Here is a 19,484-nt window from a genome sequence, read left to right as displayed (position 1 = left end):
TTCTACTTTAGTTAGAAAAATCTGCATTTGTTTCCTTGCTTCTGGATGGAGATGGGTTGGAAGTGCTGACACTTGTTTTTAAAGAATCAAACTGGAATTAGAAGACAACAATTTGCTAATAAGATTTGAAATTCTCAGCACTGAAATTTACCATAGGACCAGAGCCATAATTTCTCAAATGAGAAAATTAAATTTAGACTTAAAAGTTTTCTTGCAATTAATGGGAGAGCACTGCATCATGTCATACTGGTTCAATCTGTATGTGATCTTCTTAGCAAGCTGGGAACAGTTTAAAAAGTGCTTTCATTCCAGAGTGCAGAAATGCAGGAGTGTGTAGGTGGGACCTGTCTCTAGAGAACTATGGAATAAGTCAATTTTGGTGAGCGTATTTTGGGCTGTGTTATGGCCACCACTATCATATTAGTTCTTTCCCTCTGAAGAGAGGATTTGTCATGCCAAAATGGTTGGGAAACCTTTATATGACAGTTCTGGGGGAAGGACTCTAACACAGGCTTGTGAAGTGTCTGAAGCCTGAGTGACAGAATGGCTGTGCTGCAAGCACAGGGTCTGGTGTACCCTTCAGTTGCACGCGTACTTTGTGGGCAGTTTGCTTTCTGCTGCTATGAGAGCAAATGTCTAACACGATGGAAGCCATAGTGACTTCCTGTAAGCATTATGGGACCTAATTTAAATAAAGGCCTTCCTTATTTTATGTGTGCTATGTTTAGTGTATACTGCTCTTGAGCATGTAATGGTCTGCAGTTGTGTTGCAGAGGCACTACAGCTGCCTAAAATGGTTTCACTTCACACGCAAAGGTGAAGTCTCCTTCTCAAGCTAGTTCGTTTTGAAGGTTGAGTTTTTGTGAGTTTTTTTTCCAATCAACATGCTTTAAATCTGTAAATCACCACATGTGGTCTGTTTTACTTGAAACTACACAGGAAATCCCCTTCTTCATAGGAGTGTTTTTGAGAATGAAAAAACTACTTAAATTTTAGTAGTGTAAATGCAAGTAGCAGTTCAGTCACCATTAGAATTGCTCTGTGGCTGTGAACACCTCACTTTGGATGTATCTGCTGTTCTTTTGAAGTGCTTTGGAGCTTCTAATATGAATTGTAGGGGGAGCCCTGTGGATTTTTTGCTGCAAAGCTGTGGGTCAGTTCTTGCTTTGCATTTAATCCTCCTCCCTGTGATCATCTTGCACCTGTACAGGAACCCCTGGAGGTTATGATGTGCTGATTGTGTATGCAAGCGACGCCACTGAATGGTGTCAATACCTCCAAAACCTCTTCCTCTTTACTCGGCACGTTCGAAAGCATCGGATCCTGAGCTACAAGCTGGAAGGCAAGTCTGCCATCTCCCACCAGGAACTGGACCTGTTCAACAGAAGTCGGAGCATTGTCCTTTTGTTATCTGCTGAGCTGGTGCAGAGTTTTTATCTCCCTCCCGTCCTGCAGAGCCTTCAGGAAGCTTTGTGGCCCCCATACAAAGTAGTCAAGCTGTTCTGTGGTGTTACGGACTGTGATGACTATTTGACCTTTTTCAAGGACTGGTCTCAGTGGCAAGAACTCACAAATGATGATGAGCCTGATGCTTACCTTGCAGCTGTCAAGAAGGCTATTTCAGAAGGTAAGGTATCAGCCTTGAAGTTGCATTTCCTGGTCAGAGATTGGAGGAGGGAGATAGGTGACATTGTTTTATTTTTATTTTAGCACTGGTAACATGTTTTACTGAAATAGAAAACTAAAGCAATTTGCACAACCTTTGTAAACTAAGAAGTTCTGCAAGGCAATTTTTTTATGCCTGGTCAGTTGGTCCCTGATTCAAGAGAGATTACCAGTGACTCAGAGAACTTCTGAATTTGCAGATTATCTTGGGTGCCTGGTTTTGAATGCAAATCAAAAAATAAAAACGGAGCATCTTTAAAGTTCTGCCTGCAGATATTGTGCTGTGCAGTTTATTGACCCCAATTGGTGGAAAATTGTATTTTCCTTCAGACTTACATTTCTGTCATACCAGAACCAAAATAACATTTTCTAGTATGTTCTCTAGGACTGGGCCCAAAGTCGGAGATATAACCATACTGGCAACAGATCAGCTTGTTACCTATGGTAGAATGGCAGAGATTAATTGGAGAATTGCACTGACGGCCTTAAAGTAACCCAACTGGTCTGAAAGTGATCACCTCATAACAAGCACAGAGGACTTACTAGCACAGAAGTATTAACAGCTGGAGACTACAGGAGCCCAATGTACTGAGTTTTAATTGAGTCTGAACTTAGTTAACCTCCAAAGGAGTGTATGGTACTGCTTTCTTATAGTTTGTGTTGAAATGAAGGTGGAGAGCTCTGAGGAGTCATGCTGGTCGGGATGTTTTTATGACATTGCCATCCTTAAGGCTGTAGTGTTCTTTGTCAGGCTTCGCAGAACTAGAGTCCTGTGGTTGCATCTTGGATTAAGATTTATCCATATTTAGTGGCATAAATAAGGCAGTGTATTCTTATAGTCTGCCTGGTGTTGTGTGCATACATGTACTTTATGCCAGGATAAGAATGGCAATAATCATGATGCCAAATTTATCACAGTAAAAATTAATTTTGAAAGCCATGGTCTTGGCTGAAACAGTCCCCCTGAAAAAAGATTGACTTAGGGATTGTGCTATGTTTCCTAGTACCTTTTTAAAACTTCCATGAACTCAAGTTTGCATCTCCTTTTCAAACACCCCTAAAAACCTCTTGGTTTCCCAATGGATAACCTAGGGCTAAAGTAGTCTGGCTGAACTTTTGTACTCTGGAAAATAAAACTGACCAGAGATTAAATTAGCTTTCCTGACAACTTCTGTCAAAAGTAAAAGTTCAGTTGCTATTTTCCTCCAAACTTGGGTCTAGAGCATGGCACCAATATTTTATTGATTTTAAATATGCTATTTAAAGTTAGGGAGATTTAAAGATCTGCGTAGGTTACTAGTGCTAATGGTTTTACTTAGCAGGTCCAAGGACTGTCAAAGTCATTTTAGGCCAGAGAAGGAGTAAGTTCTAGTGTAGCTCAAGAGTGTGTGAGAGTACAAAGGGATGTGGATCCTGAAATCTCTTCCCAGAGCCAGCTCTCACCGGTTTCTTCTGTCTTGCTGCGTTCTGAGTGCACAAAGCACAATATGGGGCAGAAGAAAGACTCCTGTTTCCTGGCCTGCACCCGCAAGTTCCTTGGAAGCAGGAAGTGCAAGTGTCTCTGTCCTTCATTAGATGGGCTGGCTGTAGTTGGAGGTTTCACGTAGCCAAGTGGACCCCTACTAGTCAGAGGCTTTCACCTGTCTGGCTTCTTTTGGGTGCATTAAAAGTCAAAGAGAATTTGGGGTGAAGGGAAGGGGACGAGTGTGGGAACAGATCAGCTAGAAACCACTCTGGATCAAGTGCTCCTCTCTGTAGAGAGAAGCTGTGTTTATCAAAGGTAAGCACCCAAAATCTGATTTTTATGCAGGGAAAGCATATGTCTTGGCAGTGCTGTGCTGAATGCAGAGTCTTGTCAACTAAAGAGCAGCCTTCACTCTCTTTGGTGTTGGATGCAGTCAATGAATTGTATTAAGCTAACCTGGCTGTCTTCCTGTATCAGATCCTGCCTCTGTATCGGAAAAAAATTGCTAGGTGACCTTTTCCATCATGTGATTCTACAGACCAGCTTTTGTGAATGGCCTCAAATGTAAATGTTCTGATACTTCCTCTGAAAAGAAGACAACCCCAGGTGTGCATAGTTCCCTTTTTTTGGGTGAAACCGTGAAAACTTTCTTCTTGGTTGGTAATAAAAAAATAGCATCTGCCTTATAGTTTGGTTGCAGCCAACGCCAACATGAGTGCCTTAAAGTATGAGAGTTTGTGACAGCAGACCACTCCCTTAGAGAAACATGGCCTGTGCTCTGCTCCCAGGACTTCATTGCTAGGATTTTGGGTGAAGACTTTGAAGTCAGGAGCTCTTAGAAGGTGTCAGTTAAGTCTGTACTGTATAGGAAACTGTGAACTTTTCCTGAGTAAGGCAGTCCTCAATTCATACAGCACTGAGCAGAGAAAGTTTATGACCATATTTGAAATTATTTGTCTGGATGTCTTCCTCTGAGAAGTAGTACTCTCCACACACATTCATTCACTGGTACTTCTAACAGCAGTGTCAGCACACATTGAAAAGCTAAGCCTTGTGCAAAAATGACTGAGCTTCAGCTTCCCAATAGCTGAATCCTGAGCTAGTGGAGCATATGACACAGGACACAGTAGAGGCAAATACATCTCCAGAGCCTGCACACTGGCCCTGCTGAGGCAATGCTGTTGCCTGTAGTGCAGCTGTTAGGCTGTGGTTTGTTTAGTGCATCATGGAATATGCCACCCCCAGACATCACACGCTGAAAGCTATTTTAATTTTCATTAGTTTAGTACGAATTCAGAAATGAGGAAGCACTTATCTAGCCTTGTTGAGAACTGTATGCTGACACTGACTCTTGCTCTTGTAGCTGGGGCATTTTTACTTCTATAGTTTCTCAATCCTGGGAAGTTACAGAGGGCATGAAGATTTCTGTTTGCAGGCACTCCTTTATCTGTGGAGAAGATTTTCAGGCTGTGCAATAGCTGTGCTAAGGACATGGAAATGTTGAGGATGGCACTGTACAAGCCAGCTCAGGTCCAGCAGGGCATAGTCTCTACCAGCCTGCTACTTAAGCCCGCTTGTCTGGCTTACGATACCACACCATGCTGTGCTGTGTTCATTGGCAGCTGGGAATCTGTGCCACTCAGTTGGAGGCAGTGACCTTTCTCTTCCTCCTGTGTTCTCAAAGCTCAGTTGACTTCTGTTTTGTATGATGCACATTTCAACTTCTCTGGTTTATTCCAGCCACTACCTATGTTGTCTTGAAAAATTTCACATTTCCTGCTTTAAAAGTTTGTTTCCAAAGCATTTACTAATTAATCAGTGGCTTTGAACTTTCTGTACCCAAGCAAACTCTTGCAGGGAAAAACCCAGGGAAGTTAACATCTGCCTGAGATTGCTAAGGTGATAACTGAATGTAACAGTGCCTGTGAACTGTGCTGCTGAAGCACAAGTGCAGCCTTGGCTGAGCAGAGCTCCCATGCAATGAAATGGACGAGAAAGATCAGTACCAGCAAACTTCTTGCAAAATAGGAAGGTCAGAAGTGGGTATAACGAAGGATCTCGTGAGTATGGAGGACAGTGGGCAGTTAGAAGGAAAATGAGAATTTTGCTGGAGCTCTGTAGATATGGGAGAGCTGGAATGTTACTCCACCTAGTGAGGGGCTCAGTGAGAGATGCCAGAGATCAAAGCAGTGAGCTTTTGTTGGAAGGGAAACGGCATGACAGAAAGTGCATAAGGTGTTATCATTCTCCCTCCTGTATGTGTCAAGGAATTTAATTACCTTCCTGGCTTTCTTCTGTTACACTGCTGAAACTATGAATGAAACTTGAGAGCATATCACAAAATCATTCGGGTTGGAAGGGACCTCTTGAGGTCATCCAGTCCAACCTCTCTGCTCAAGCATGGTCAGATAAAGCAGGTGGTCCAAGACCATATCCAGTCAGGTTTTGAATGTCTCTGCAGGTGGAGACTTCACAACCTCTCTAAGCTACTTGTTTCAGTGTTTGACCACTCTCAGAGTAACAAAGTGTTTTCTTGTGTTCAGATGGAATTTCATGTGTTTCATTTTATGCCCATGGCCTCTTGTCCTGTCAGCGGGCAATATGGAGAAGAGTCTGGTTCCCCTTTTTTTTATTCCCTCTGATCAGGTTAATATTGATAAGATCTCCTTGATTCTTTTTTTTCTACAGGCTGGAGAATCCACTTCTTGCAGCCTCTCCGCATAAGAAAGATGGTGTGGTCCCTTAATCGTCTTTGTGGTCCTGTGCTGGACTCAAGCTGTAAAGATAAAGTAACCTTGGAATAGGCTATTCGGAGTTTGAGGTCAGGTTAGACGGATGTATAAGGTGTTCTGAAGTGTGTCTCAATGCAGGGGGATGAATTGGTAGTACACTGGAGATTCCCTTCAGCCTGACACTTCTTTAATTATTTGATTGCTAACTTTCGCTCATCACTGCTGTTTAATGCTACAGCCATAAACTCACAGTGATTTTTTACGTTTGACAGGAGCTGCTCTCCTGTTACTTTGAGGGTTAATGATGAAAGTTCTGCTTAGTGATGATACATAAATTCCTATTTGTTATGTATCTCAAGATTTCTGCTGAAGGGTGAGTTTTCCTGGAGTAGCTCATTGGCCAATAGTCTTTCTGTGGAAGGGTGTGAGAGTTTGTTCATTTGATTGCTCAGACAAGCTCCATGTTAGGCCTTGATGCACTTTAGACCTTCTGCTTTACCGTGTAACTATTTCAGGATACAAGCACAGTGAAATCCAGTGTTATCTGATGTGATACCCGTATACTTGAGATGTCCTAAGGAATGAGAAAGCAAATACCATAACCTAGAAGAACAGTCTGTGGCTTTTGTGGATAAACTTGAACACTCTTTCCTTTCTTTCCCCTCCTTAAAAATACATTAACTCACATTGAATACTTTTAAGGACAACTTTTCACTAGAAACCACAAAAACCACCAGACAGTGAAAGAGCTGCACACTTTAGCATAGGACAGTGGTGATCTTATCTCAGGTGCCTACTACAACAATTCATTGAGGTGCAGGTGCTTTGTACTGTAGAGCGGCATTGTTAATTATTCCTCTGACGGTAGCAGCTACAGTATCTGTTGTGCTTTGTTTCTGTCAGGTAGCACTTCAGTCGGGAGTACTCTGTCAGCCAAACACTGAGACTTGCAGGTGAGGTAGTAGTGAAGGGCATGCTATCAACTGGGAACTACAACCTCCCTCCGCACTGGTCCATTCTGTCCTATATGGGAGCATATTCCTAGAAGAGGGAGGGCTGTAGTGTGATTTCCAGTGCCTTTGGAGTTTGGTGTTGCATGTGAAGGCAGAACAAGACCTGAATGCTGTAGCAGCTCTTCTCTATGCTGCTTGTTAAATTTCATAAAGCACGGCCATAGAGGAACGCTGGATGCAGAAAGTAATCCAGCTAGGAAGAGGCATGACATGGCTAAATACTTTATGGAAAAGTTGTGCCACCCCCTTAAAGGATACAACCTGGAAATAAAGCAACCCAAAAAGAGTTCTGTGAGTTAACTTGGCATTCCTGGTTGTTATCTTAGAGAAGGATCGTGAAGCTATGTCAGATCAATGCCTCTATGAAACTGCCTCCTTAATCTTTGGCCTTACAGAAAACAGTGCTTTGGGACCTGTTACATTGCTAGAGAGCCAATACTGTATCTCTGAGGCTCAACTTGTGAGCAGACCCCAGTTCATGCAGCTCTAACTTACTGTTATGTTCCTCTAGCCCTGCTGGAATCTTTTTACTTGTCTATAGATACTAGATGAGATCCTGGCATTGTATTTTACTCACCAGCTGATCTCTCCAAGCCCTTATACTGTAGTTCCATGTCCTTACAATGTTTCTAAAGAGTTTCCAGTCCCCTGCATGCAATTGCCATTCTCTGCAAGATCCATTTTTGACCCTTGGGAGATTCTAGAAACTGCAGTTTGGATGTGGATGCCTCTGTCAAGTTTGTGATCTCTGCTTGCATCTTCAGAGTCTGTTTGGAAATCAGAAGTATGGTAAAGGAAGCAAACTGGAGGTAGGAAGGGACAGAAATCAATGTACAAACCTAAAGGGATGGAGAAGTGCAAAGCTGGGGACTGTTTGGTGTTTACATCTGTCTCTGAGTGCTCTGTGGAGGAATATGTTGTGAGTAGCTCTATCTCAGAGAATTTCATTCAGCTTTTATTTCTGCCAGCTTATTGGAGTGGTCTTGAAGACATGAGGTAACATGATTATCTGCTGTATTGCAGTCCTTCCTCCCTCCCTTGCTCCTTCCCCCGCCCCCACCTCCTTTGAAGGGGCAAAATAAATTGAGTTCTTAAAACTGTATTTTTTTTCCTGTTATGTTGTGTTGAAATAAAAGATACGCTTCTTTAACTCTGCTCTTTGAAGAGGAACAGGTGAGGTATTAGTCAGCCCTCTGGGTGCAATGGCAGTCTGCTTCATTACATGGGAGCTCTGCAGCCTGGCTGGTTCTCACTGCTTGTCAAGGAGAGGAAACTGTGATGCTCTTGCACAGGAGTTAAGGTTGAGAGAACATACTGGTAGCATGCCCTTCCTTGCAGATGCTGGTATGGTTGTAAATGACTGATGCGGGCAATGCAGAGACTTCAGAGAGGTGGTTAAAGCAATCAGAGAAACCTTAAATAAGCCCCCAAATGATACTGAGAAATGCATGAATGTTCTTATCCATCTGTAGCAAATGGGATCAAGCAGTTGAAGTAGTCTTCCCAGCTGCAGGATGGGTGCATTGTTTGTTGTCAAGGTGCTTCATAAAGTCCCAGTTTATGCACAGTAAAACCGACACTTCACAGGTCATCTTTCATGGCATATGAGATTCAAGCAGTGCTAGCATAGGTGCATACTAGCTTTCTAGACAGAGACAATGAAATGATAGCCTGGAACTAGTAAAGTACATAAACTGGTGTGGTTAGGAAGTGTCAGTCTATAACAGACTTCATGCACAGTGCAAATACTAATCATATTTCTCTGTAGCTTATAGTTCTGATAATCTCCCCACAGGTTGCTTCAAGGTAGTGACTAAGCCTTGTATCTGCCAGTGTGAACTGGAAGGCTTTAGAACACCTGCTTAAAATAAGAGCCCAGTGGCCATCACTGGTGGCTGCTTCTGAGTTTGCAACAACTGAAGTAATTTTGGCACAATCTTTGCAGAAGTGTGTGGTCAAACCAAAGATGCTTTACAGAGCAGGTCTGAAGAGATACGTGAGGCAGACTTTGGGTTGTTTCAAAGACCTTTGTTGTGCACTTGAACTTGTTTTGCTTCTAGGATTGCATTTTGTAGGATTTTTATGGCTGATCATTATTAGCACAGAAAACTTTCAGTTGGCTTTTTTTTAAAGGTGATTTGAGAATAACAGTAGATCTTGAGTTTCCCAGGGGGAAGTTTCATCAGTGGCATAGGCTGACCTTAGCATGGACCACTGCAAAAGAGAGTGATCTGCCTCATTTTCCACCTTTCATCTGGCTGGATGATCTGGTGTGGCACTGAACTACAAGGGTGGTATTGCAGGAGAGACTTTGAAGGAGAGGGAGGACGGAACTGCCTTTCAGTAGTAATGAGGCTTTAGATCTACTGAAGCCATTTGTACAACCACACCTTCAGTCAAACAGTGATCTCCTGGTGGGATGTTTCCAAAGCAGCTATCCAGCTCTCTTAGATGGAATTCCAACTTTGTGGACTTTTATGTGGATAGTCTTTTCTGTCATGCAAGTGTTATGCATTGCACTTAAGTTGAAGGAGGGAGATACTACAAGAGGAGAGATAATTAATCAGCAAGCTGGATGTTCATGTTTCTTGTGTGTGGTTGCTTGGGAAGACTTGAATCAGTGACTGACGTAGTGTGATTCTCAACACTCTCAAAAATCATCAGCTATGCATGTACTTTTTCAGTTTGTGTTGTCTCCTCCTGGCACAGGTGGTTGAAGTGAACTATTCCAGCCCCTCTTTCTTGAGATTTTGGTCATCTACACAGTGTCTGTTGTCTGAGTGGCCAGAACTCTGCATCCTCCTTGGAAGCTCTTTCCCATCTCTGTCTTGTTCTCATGCACCCCAGCTAGTTCTTTAGGTTTATACACTTAATCCTGTCACAAAAAGGCCTGTGAGACCCTCAGGCTAGCTGAGAGCTCAAACAATTATATAATGAGTTGGCTTGCAGTTTCTGAACCATAATAGCTAGGCATGCTTTTAGCTTGAGGCAGGAATAGTGTGGTACATGTTTGCTTGAACCTTAGTGAAAGAATTACAAGCTAAATACAGTTTGTATTTGTAGCATGCTCTAGACATGGTCAGATAAACTATGTTATCTCTGTGTTATAAGGGGGAATTTGCATTTCACCCCTGAGCTGGCAGCTACTGTCTTTACGGTAGCTATAAGTGAAATGTGTAAATGTTCCTCCTCATCCTGAAGTTCAGAGACTGGCAGCTTAGCTTACACCCCCGTTGTCAGCTGCTGGAGCAAATACCCTGGTCCTGTGTCTCACTGACGCAGCCAAACATGTGGTCTTTTCCACTGGTTCTGCTGCGCAGGCCATAGCCTCTGGTGAAAATAAAGACAAGAAGGGGAAACAGGAAGGGGAAGGAGGGCTGTGATGGGTGCATTTGTATTTTAAACTGCTACAATTCTCTCTGTTGTGAACAGCTGCTTCCAGATGAATGCAGGGGTTTTTTTTTGTTGTTGTTTTTGTTGGTTTTTTTTTTGTTTGTGTGTTTTTTTTTTTTTTTTTTTTTTTTCAGCTCAGCAGACTGACTAAGCCAGGGTAGCCCTCTGGAGTGAGGTGTGCATTTGAGCTGAAATAAAGTCTTTTCTGGACAAGTAACAGCACTCTGGGGGCAGGTAGTCATGTGCTTTATTAGGTAATGGAAGAAGACATTTCTTCTCCAGGACTGTGCAATCATCTGATGAGGTCTCTAAGAGCAGAATTTGGTACAATCTCAGAATAATTATTTTGAGGGATCTGTATTTGAGGAATGTCTTGTCTATTACTGGGGTTGGAGGGAAGCCTGTGCTGGATTCAGACTGTGTGTTTTCCCTGATGCCTTGCATTTTGCAGCTGTAAGAGTCACTTTCATCTCAGATGCTTTACAGTAAAGGTCCTGCTCAGCTCAGGGCTTCTGGTGAATGAAAAGAGCTGTTAAGTTTGAAAGAGTTTTGCAGGAGGTCACAAATTGTAATTTCCCCTTTAATCTGTGATAGGATTACTGAGTGTTGTCTTATCATCCTGAGGAAATTGCTGAGCTTCTGTGAAACTTCCCTGTGCTTAAATCTTTGTGGGTTGTGTCTTCATGTAACCTGCAGCATTACAGACCAAGAGTGTACCTTCCTGAGCTACTGAGGAAGAGGGGGCTGCTGACCAGTGATCTCAAACTGAACTATAAGTGCGCATCCAGTAGCCATCTGCAGTCAAGACAGAGGAGGCTGAGGAGCACTGTTGGGGCAGATGGTGTGTGGTAGCCTGTTTCCAAGCTGTTACCCATGTGGCACTGGATCCATGGCGAGAATTCCAATGTGATATTAATCCAGTTCCCATTTCCATCATTGCTAATGCAGGAAGGACTTCCCATCTGAGATTTCTACCAGTGCTTCTGTACCTCAGTGTTCTGGTTTTGTTAGTGAGGGGGGGCCTAAGGTGGTAGCTTCTGTAGGAAACTGCTAGAAGTCGCTCCCCTTTGTTCAGTGGACTCGGCCGGGCCTAGGGCGGACCTGCTGCTGGCCAAGGCCGAGCCAATTGGTAGCAGAATGTCCCGTGATAACGCCTCTGCGATAACGTATTTAAGTAGGGGAAAACAGGAAAAAGAGGAGGAGAAGATGTGAAGCAGCTGAGCGGGGGGCAGAGAGGGGGAGGCGCGAGCCTCATGGGCCTTGCAGGCCTCACCCTCTGGCCTCCCGCCGGGCAGCCGACTGGGCCCAACTTGGCCTGGCCCGGCTGCAAGAAGTGGAGAGGAGATGAGAAGTGAATAAGATGTAAAAAGGATCCTGAGAGGCGTCTGCCAGCCTGTTGTGAGGAACGGCTGCAGACGCCAAGGTCAGTGAAGAAGGAGGGGGAGGAGTAATATGGCTCCTGGCCAAGATTCCTCTGCAACTCGTGGTGACGACCATGGTGGAGCGGGTTGTCCCCCTGCAGCCCATGGAGGTCCACGGAGGGGCAGAGATCCACCTGCAGACCGTGGAGGACCCCACGCCAGAGCAGGTGGAGGCCTGAAGGAGGCTGTGGCCCGTGGAGGGCCTGCTGGGACAGCTGTTCTAGAGGGACTGCACCCCGTGGAAGAGATGACCCACGCCGGAGCAGTTTCACGAAGGACTGTGGCCCGTGGGAGGGACCCCACGCTGGAGCAGAGGAGGAATGCGAGGAGTTCTTCCCCCGACGATGATACAGCGGCGTAAAATAATGCGTGATGAACTGACCGCGACCCCCATTCCCTTTTCCCCCCCCCGTGCCGCTCGGGAGGGGAAGGTAGTAGAGATAATGTTAAGCCCGGGAAGAGGGAGGGGTGGGGGGAGGTTATCTTGTTCCCTGTCTCATTCTCCTGCTAATTTTAGAAATAAATGAATAGTTTTCCCCAAGTCGAGTCTGTTTTGCCCGTGACGGTAACTTTAAGGATTTCTCCCCGTCCTTATCTCAAACCTTGAGCTGTTTTTTCTTATATCATCTCCTCCTATTCTCTTGGAGGGTGGGGGGAGCGAGAGACAGACTGCGTAGTCTGGTCCTGATCAGGGCTGAATTACGACACTCAGGAAATGTCATGTGAGGTGTGATGGTTATATGCATCAGTCTGATCACAGTTGCTTCTCAGCTGACTTTGCCTGCTCAGTCCCATGTTCATCTGATATTGATAATGAGCGCCAGGAATAATTAAAAACTGAGCCCAGCCCAAGCAGCCAGCTGGAAGTTACTGGTGACATTTGTTCCTAGACTGGAATATTCCTGCAGAACGTACCTTTGATCCTGTTCTCTGCCAATTTCTCGTCTACTTGAGGCTTTTATTTTACCACTTTTTTCTAGTATCTGGTATTTTTTCATATTTTTCTCTTGCGTTCACTTCTATGTCCTCTCCACTCTTGTGGCTTTTCAGACTTTCCTTTCTTAACCTCACTGTTCTCAGAACTATGTGCTGAGTTTCCTGTTCCTACAACTCAAGTATGGTATTTATTGGCCACTTTCTCATCCCTTCCTCACAGTGTTTACAGGAGTGATGTGGAGTTGCCCTTGGCATTGTAAACAACTTTTGATGCCTCAGCTTTTTCCAAATCCTTTTCATTTCAAAGATGAAATTAAAAACTAACTTGGAAGCAGCATTTGGGAACTCTGAAGCAAGGAAAGTGAACAGATTCATTAATTGGGTTAAATTTTCATTAAGATCACAAAAGCCTCTTGCAGTCCACTGCAAAGACATTTTTCTCCTTTCAGTTACATTTCTGTAGTTCTAAAATATAACAAAGGAAACTAATTTATTGAAGTTTGGATGAGATGTGCTTTATAGAGGAACTATGGAGTAATATATGTTTTTAAGTATTAAGGATATATATTGTCTTAGTAGGTTACAAAGGTAAAAACTGTACTTGCTGGCTTCTTACAATTTGCTGAAACACTGACCCTGTCAACAGGTCTCTTAATAACCCACTTGTGTTCTTCTTAAGGATGCGGCTTCCCTAAGAGATGCACAAGTATGTGTGCACACAGTGGCTCAAGCAAAGCTTGGCATAGTACAATGCAGCTTGTTTCATCGATGGAGGATGAAAACTAGTTTACTGTAACTTCCAACTTAACAGGACAAATGAAATGTGACCGCTTTCTTTGTAGAACTGATAATCTGTTTTTAGGTGCTGCTCTTGTAGATGAGCTGTTTGGGGTGAGGGGTTTGGAGAGAAGAGGGAGATGTCCCGTACTTTATTTGTTCTGTATGGACAGTTTTACAAAGTCTTTTTTTGTGGTTTTTCTTCTCACCTGTTGGTTTTGTGCAGGCTTCTCTCCACTCTGTTGAAAGGAGAAATGTTGCTACAGTGTAACCTGGTTTTTGAGGGATTATCACAAGATATTTCACAGTGTGTATCTGCTTGGTAAAGCCGGGGCTCTGATGTTAGCATGATGAAAGATAACTTTCCCTGACTACTTTGTCAGTAGTCTGCCTGCTTCTCGTAAATGCAGCTGAAGTTGCTCTGGGAGACTTAATATCCTTGTTCGCACTTGGAAAAGGAGGCTGGCCAGTTGCAAGCTTCAAGTGATAGCAGGAGCTCTCTCTGAGGGCCTTTCCTCTTGCTTTGAGTATACTGAGGTGAAAGTCCAAGGCCTTGTGAAAGCTAGTTGTCTGTTTCGGCTGGTGAGCTGGTCAATGGACGGAGCACAGATGCCAGTGATGCATGCAGAACTTTTAGGGATAAGCTGTTCCTCAGTCGTGCCGTTTGCATTAATATCTGGATGACAGAGTGGTCTGGACAGGCTGCTGACTCCTTCTGAGCGTTCACGTGTCCTGTAGTTTAAGTGCTATCTTCTGAGAAACCACAGCTGTCAGCTCCATGCTGATAGCCTGCCAGCTTAGCCAGAAGGAAGTGGATGATGGAGCGAACTGTGTGTGCTGTGCAGCAACAGATCAAAACAACTGGCCTCTTCATATTAGTTTCTAAAGCTGCTAAATGTCTTATGAAGCACGTGGCCGTGCCTACATTTTCCCTGGGCTTTTCCCAGGAGTGAGTTTCTGCAGGGCAGTTGTGTGGGGAGCCTGGCAGGGCAGGCAAAGAGGGGCTGGCATGGGGCTGCTCTCTATAGCTCAGCTGTTGATACTTCCTGAAGGGGTGCATGTTCTTCAAGGGGAAATGTGGTTGGGTTTCTTGGACTGCATCTCCTCCCCTTGCTGCTATTCTCACAAGTATTTCACAGACTGTCAAGCGTGGCCTGAGGTAGCCTTTGTTTCAAGGGGAACAGAAAGGTCCTCCAGTCAAGGCAGAGCCGTTTATAACCACGAGCTGTTGACCTACAGCAGCTGCTCATGGAGAAGCTCAATTCAGGTATTCACTTAACTTTCTAATGAGTCTGTTGATCTTCTCAGTGATGGCCTCTCTAGCCTGGGTATCATTACAGTGATACAATTGCTGAATCTGTATATGCAAATAAGTTGTAATTACTCAAGTATCTTAGTGAGCGGAAAGCCTGATCTAACATGTCCCTTTAGAGCATGGATATTATCAAATGTAACTGAGATGGTTTCCTCTTCCAGTGCTTGCGTGTTCACAAGTCAGCAGCACATGACTGGAACTTGCAAGATGACCATAGCATCACTTCACTGCTTATGTGGGAAGTTGCTAATTTGCAATTTCAGAATTTTCTGAATGAAAAAACAGATGAATAAGTCATACCCAAAACTCCGAGTGCTTGTTCTATCAGCTGTTAGTCCAATTCCTGATTAACATTGCTTGGTTCTTCCCATATTACCTAACAGCTCTGTTCTTACATATGACCTCTGGGCAGTAAATTCTGTTACAAGAATGTGGAAGTGCAAGGCAGGATCAGGCAATGCCAGAACTTCTTAAAAGCTCAAGTTATTCATTATCTGCTAATTTGTTTCTAGTATCAAATACCATCAGTAAAGAGGGGAGACTGGGGTGCTTGTTCTCTCCTTGCTCCTCTCTCATCCTTGCTTACTGTAGATGTTGTAGCTGAGATCCACAGCTTTAGGTTTCATTTTCCTCTGAAGTGGACTGTATGCTGGGCAAGTGAGGTACAAACTACCACACTAATGGTTCCGTATTGGGGTGGGGATGATGCCCTTAGTATCAGGATGCTGGCAAGTGTCAGCTTGTGCTGTGTTGCAGGAACATTAATGCTTTGCTATAATTTGTTCATCATTGGCCCTCTCTTATCTGTGGTGAGCTTAGTCTTTCTCATTTAGTCATACTGGAAATAACCAAGAGAGATTACAGAGACACTATTCTAGTAAATTAACTCTTCTCCTCCCCAAAAGACATGGTGTCTTGCTCTGCATATGCCAAACACCTATCATGTAAGGGGAGGATGTGAGACCAGTGCTTCATTTTTCCTGTGCAGCTGGGCAGCCTGGCACTCCCAGGTAGGAGTAGTGCACCTTTCCCTAAGAGAAGGATTCCCAGAACCTGACCCTTGCCAGGTTTAATTGATACTTTGCACAGTATCAATTAAAATATTGAGTTAAGGAATTTAAAACTTCAGTCCATTTTCTGTAATGCTTGGTACCACTGTCTGAAAATCCAAAAGATCACTTTCAGTACACAGCCTTGTGTCAAAGTAGTTTCTTAGTCAAATCGGCAGATTTACGTTGGTGTAGTATTAAAATCTATTTGCTGAATTAGATGCACTGTTCTAGGTTTAAGAAGTGTTGATGGTGATACCTTACTTGAACTTTACAGAGCTGCAGAATTTTGGCTCTACTCTTTCTACAGCAAACATTAAAGTAGCAATCATGTGAGTAGGCTTACTTGCCATGTGGAGTGATTCACATACTTGAAGTTAAGCGTATGTGCACCAGTGTTTGTGACTAAAATTTCAGCTGAATGATTTGCTAAAATATCGTGGCTTAAAACTTGTCTCCTGAAAGCAAAGTTGCATTCATATAGTTCATAAAATCCTATTTAAATGTGTAGAAAATATATATTAAAAAATGTGAGACAAATAATTTCAAATATCCTAAGTTTAAGTCTTTGGTGGTAATAATAATAAAGTTGTCTAAATTTACATTCCTGGCTGACTTCTAGCTTCACTGTTTGAAACTAGCAGGACGTGAACTCCTAATAGAAGCCTGCTTTAATAACTTTGACTCTCTTGATTTGTGGAAACTTGATGTATCCAGAGATTAGGGGATTCTGAGTAAAACCTGGACTGTTGACAGCTTCACTGTATGGATGCCACAGGTTAGAATGTGCAGTTGGTCACTTAAGTCTTTCTCATCAGGACTGAGCACTTTAAATAGAACATTTCTTACTAATGTAAAAACTCTGCCAGTCTAAATCTGAGATTTTATCTAGTAAATAATTTGTACTGCTCTTTACAGATGTGTTTTCTAGTACGTAGTAAATAACAGCTTCCAAAATGTTGTCTTAAATTCTTGACTGTTCTACGGCTTTCCAAGGTTTGGAAAAATTTAGCCATGGAAGATAGAGTTTTAAGAATTCATGCTGATTTTCTGACAAGGGAAAGTCAGTGACTTTCACCTCATGTTTTGGGAGATGGGAAAAAAGCTGTGAATCATGAATCAAGAGGTAGAAACTAGATAAGAAAGTCCTCTCTACTAAGTAGATACTAAATAATCTGTTGTTTCCTTTCTCTAGTTGGGAAAAGTATTTCCTGGCAGGAGTAGGAGACCTGTAATCTATTTTAATTCTTTTTTTTTTTTTTTTTTTTTTCAGCCAATGATATTAATTCAATTTATTTGCTCTTCCATCAATATCCATGCCGTTACTGTGAAACAGGAATGAAAACATTGTTTTGTACATACAGATTGTAGGGTTACCTGTGTTTACTTTACTCTTGGGGCTGTTTGGATAGAGTACTGTTATTCTTCAATGCAAAGGCTCTGGTATGCTTCAATTTCACTCTTGTATAGATACAGGAGCTTATTGTTCTTGCCTGAGGAACAGGATCCCTTCAGACTACTGCCTCATGCTGTATTTTGTTGACACAATAATGAACTTTGGAGTTGGGGTGAGCAATATAAGCAGGATCCAGAAAACTAAAGATACTACTGAAATTAAAGGAAAGTTGGTTTTCTTCATTTACTTTAGGAGAAGAAGACTAAAGGCTGTTGCCCATTCTACAGTGTATTCGGAGTGCAGCTGGAATCAGATTAGTCCAGTTGCCAGTTACTGTTATAGTGAACATAGACATACTAATTTTCCTATCTAACATGAGGAGGAACTATCCATCTCAGCAGAGAGTGGCATTGTTGTTTGTTTCGTAAGCATGTTCAGTGCTACTCCAGCATGTGTCTTTCTGAATATTCCCCAGCAGTCCTCTTAAGGGAAAAAAAAGAGGAAGCTCTGTAGTTTCCCTTTCTTCAAATAGATCCTCTTTTCTAAGCATTACTTTAAGAACAGCAAGTTCCACCCCATCATCTCACTCTCTGTTTCTCAGGATGGATGTGTATGATATGCATTTTCAGCAAAGGGGAGTGATGTAACAGGACGCTATGCTTTATTTTAGACTCCGGCTGTGACTCTGTGACTGATACAGAAACAGAAGACGAGAAGAACCCAGTTTACTTCCACAGACTTGACATGAGTGAAGAACATGGACCATCCAAGAGCACTGGGGACCATCCGGTGGTGCAGCCTGATCGCATACGGTGTGGGGTACTGTATGTCCGCTCCTTGGGCTACGTTCTTACTCTGGGCTGGTGCAACCCATTGTGCTGTTCTGTAATGGACAACTTCACAGGCCTGGGAATTAGTCCCTAATTCCTTTTCTGTCACCTTCCCTCTCAGCCACCTGTCCTTAGTGTCTCTGTTTCATGAGCTGGGTTCCCTAGGCCCAGAAATAGCTTGGTATCATGTAGTGGCCAGTGTTGTCTAGGCTGCAGCATCACTTACTGACATATAGTCTCATTAAGATAGCTGCTTGTCTTATGTGCTGTGAGGCAGGTTCACACTTCCAACTTCCCATCTTCCATTCTGGTGAGATTTAGGGGTGACACGTGGAGTAAGGTGATTGTAATGAACCAATTAACTCCACAGCCTGGATGCAGTCTAATGTGACAATTCTGGTGCATATCCTGAATGTGATCAAGGCTTCCTGTCTGAAAAACAGCATTACTTAGTATATCATCCCCTCAGATGGGAAAAGTCTTAAGTTTTTTCCTTTGTTTCTGTTCAGAACGGGGCTGTGCTGCTTGAGGGAAGAGACTGATAGAGTTGAAACTAAGTCATTTTATAGATCTAGCTTTAATTAGTTTGTAAAACTAGCTGATAAATCAGGAGTTTTATCAGTTTAATGCATGTATCTACACTGGTGCAAGCTTTAACAGAAGCCACCTGCTTAGTTACTCCATGGCTGGAAGATGCTCCTGAGCACCATTCAGGACTGTGAAAATGACAGGTGATAATCTATGTGTTAGTAACAATGACAACAAAATCCTTAGAAAAGGGACTTAACAAAGTAAATGTTCTTATGTTGTGAATCTGCATTTTGTAATGCCTTTTCTCTTAGGTGCAGACAACTATTTATATTATCATGAAATGTAAACTTGATGGCAAACTGCAAACTGAAGTTGAATTCTCTCCTGAAAATGCATCATCTGTGCGTGTGCTGGCTGAGATGGAGAATGAATACACAATCTCCGTGGAGGCTCCAAGTAAGCTGGGATGAGATTCCCCACCCCCCCGCCCCCGTTGTTTCCTTTCTATCTCAACCTGCCTGTCCTGAAAAGTGCCAGAGGGACAAGGGTAAAGGTTGCAACGCAGGAAAACTTGAGGCAAGGGAATCTTGAACTTGCATTCTCATCTATGATATTTTTGTGATGAGGAACTGAGATAAAGTGCTGCTTGGGGGCTCTGTTTTGCCCTCAGCAGCAGCAGGGCTGCAGTATGGAAACACCTTACTGGGAGTTCTGAGAGCAGATGGCAGCTTGTAAAGCACTTTGAACTTAACTGCGTGTTATAACTACCACCACATTAGCATTGGCAGGGCACCAAGAGAAGGCAAGTGCCAGTAAATAATTGCATGACTATAACAGCATGTGCTTCATGTGTGATGATCTCTCTCTGAGCAGAACTGAAACTGTTTATCCTGGCTTGCCTTTTAATTTAGATATGTTGTGTCACTCTAGATATTTACATTTACAAAACTGTAGGTTGTCT

General features: G+C 43.1%; 1 protein-coding gene across 2 annotated transcripts in view; it reads left to right on the top strand.

Moving 5' to 3' along the window:
- PIK3AP1 (phosphoinositide-3-kinase adaptor protein 1) overlaps positions 1-19,484 on the top strand; it is a 47,149-nt gene that overhangs the window by 4,546 nt on the left and 23,119 nt on the right. For both annotated transcript variants that reach the window (XM_086752071.1, XM_086752070.1), the window contains exons 2-4: positions 1,211-1,627; positions 17,833-17,981; positions 18,835-18,979. In XM_086752071.1, coding sequence (XP_086608197.1) covers positions 1,211-1,627; positions 17,833-17,981; positions 18,835-18,979 — 711 coding nt within the window. The remainder of the gene's footprint in view (positions 1-1,210; positions 1,628-17,832; positions 17,982-18,834; positions 18,980-19,484) is intronic.

The sequence above is a fragment of the Chlamydotis macqueenii genome, chromosome 7 (assembly GCF_036417535.1).
Source record: "Chlamydotis macqueenii isolate bChlMac1 chromosome 7, bChlMac1.mat, whole genome shotgun sequence".
Lineage (NCBI taxonomy): Eukaryota > Metazoa > Chordata > Aves > Otidiformes > Otididae > Chlamydotis > Chlamydotis macqueenii.
Note: the sequence above shows the minus strand (reverse complement) of the source record. Positions and strands in the feature narration are given on the sequence as shown.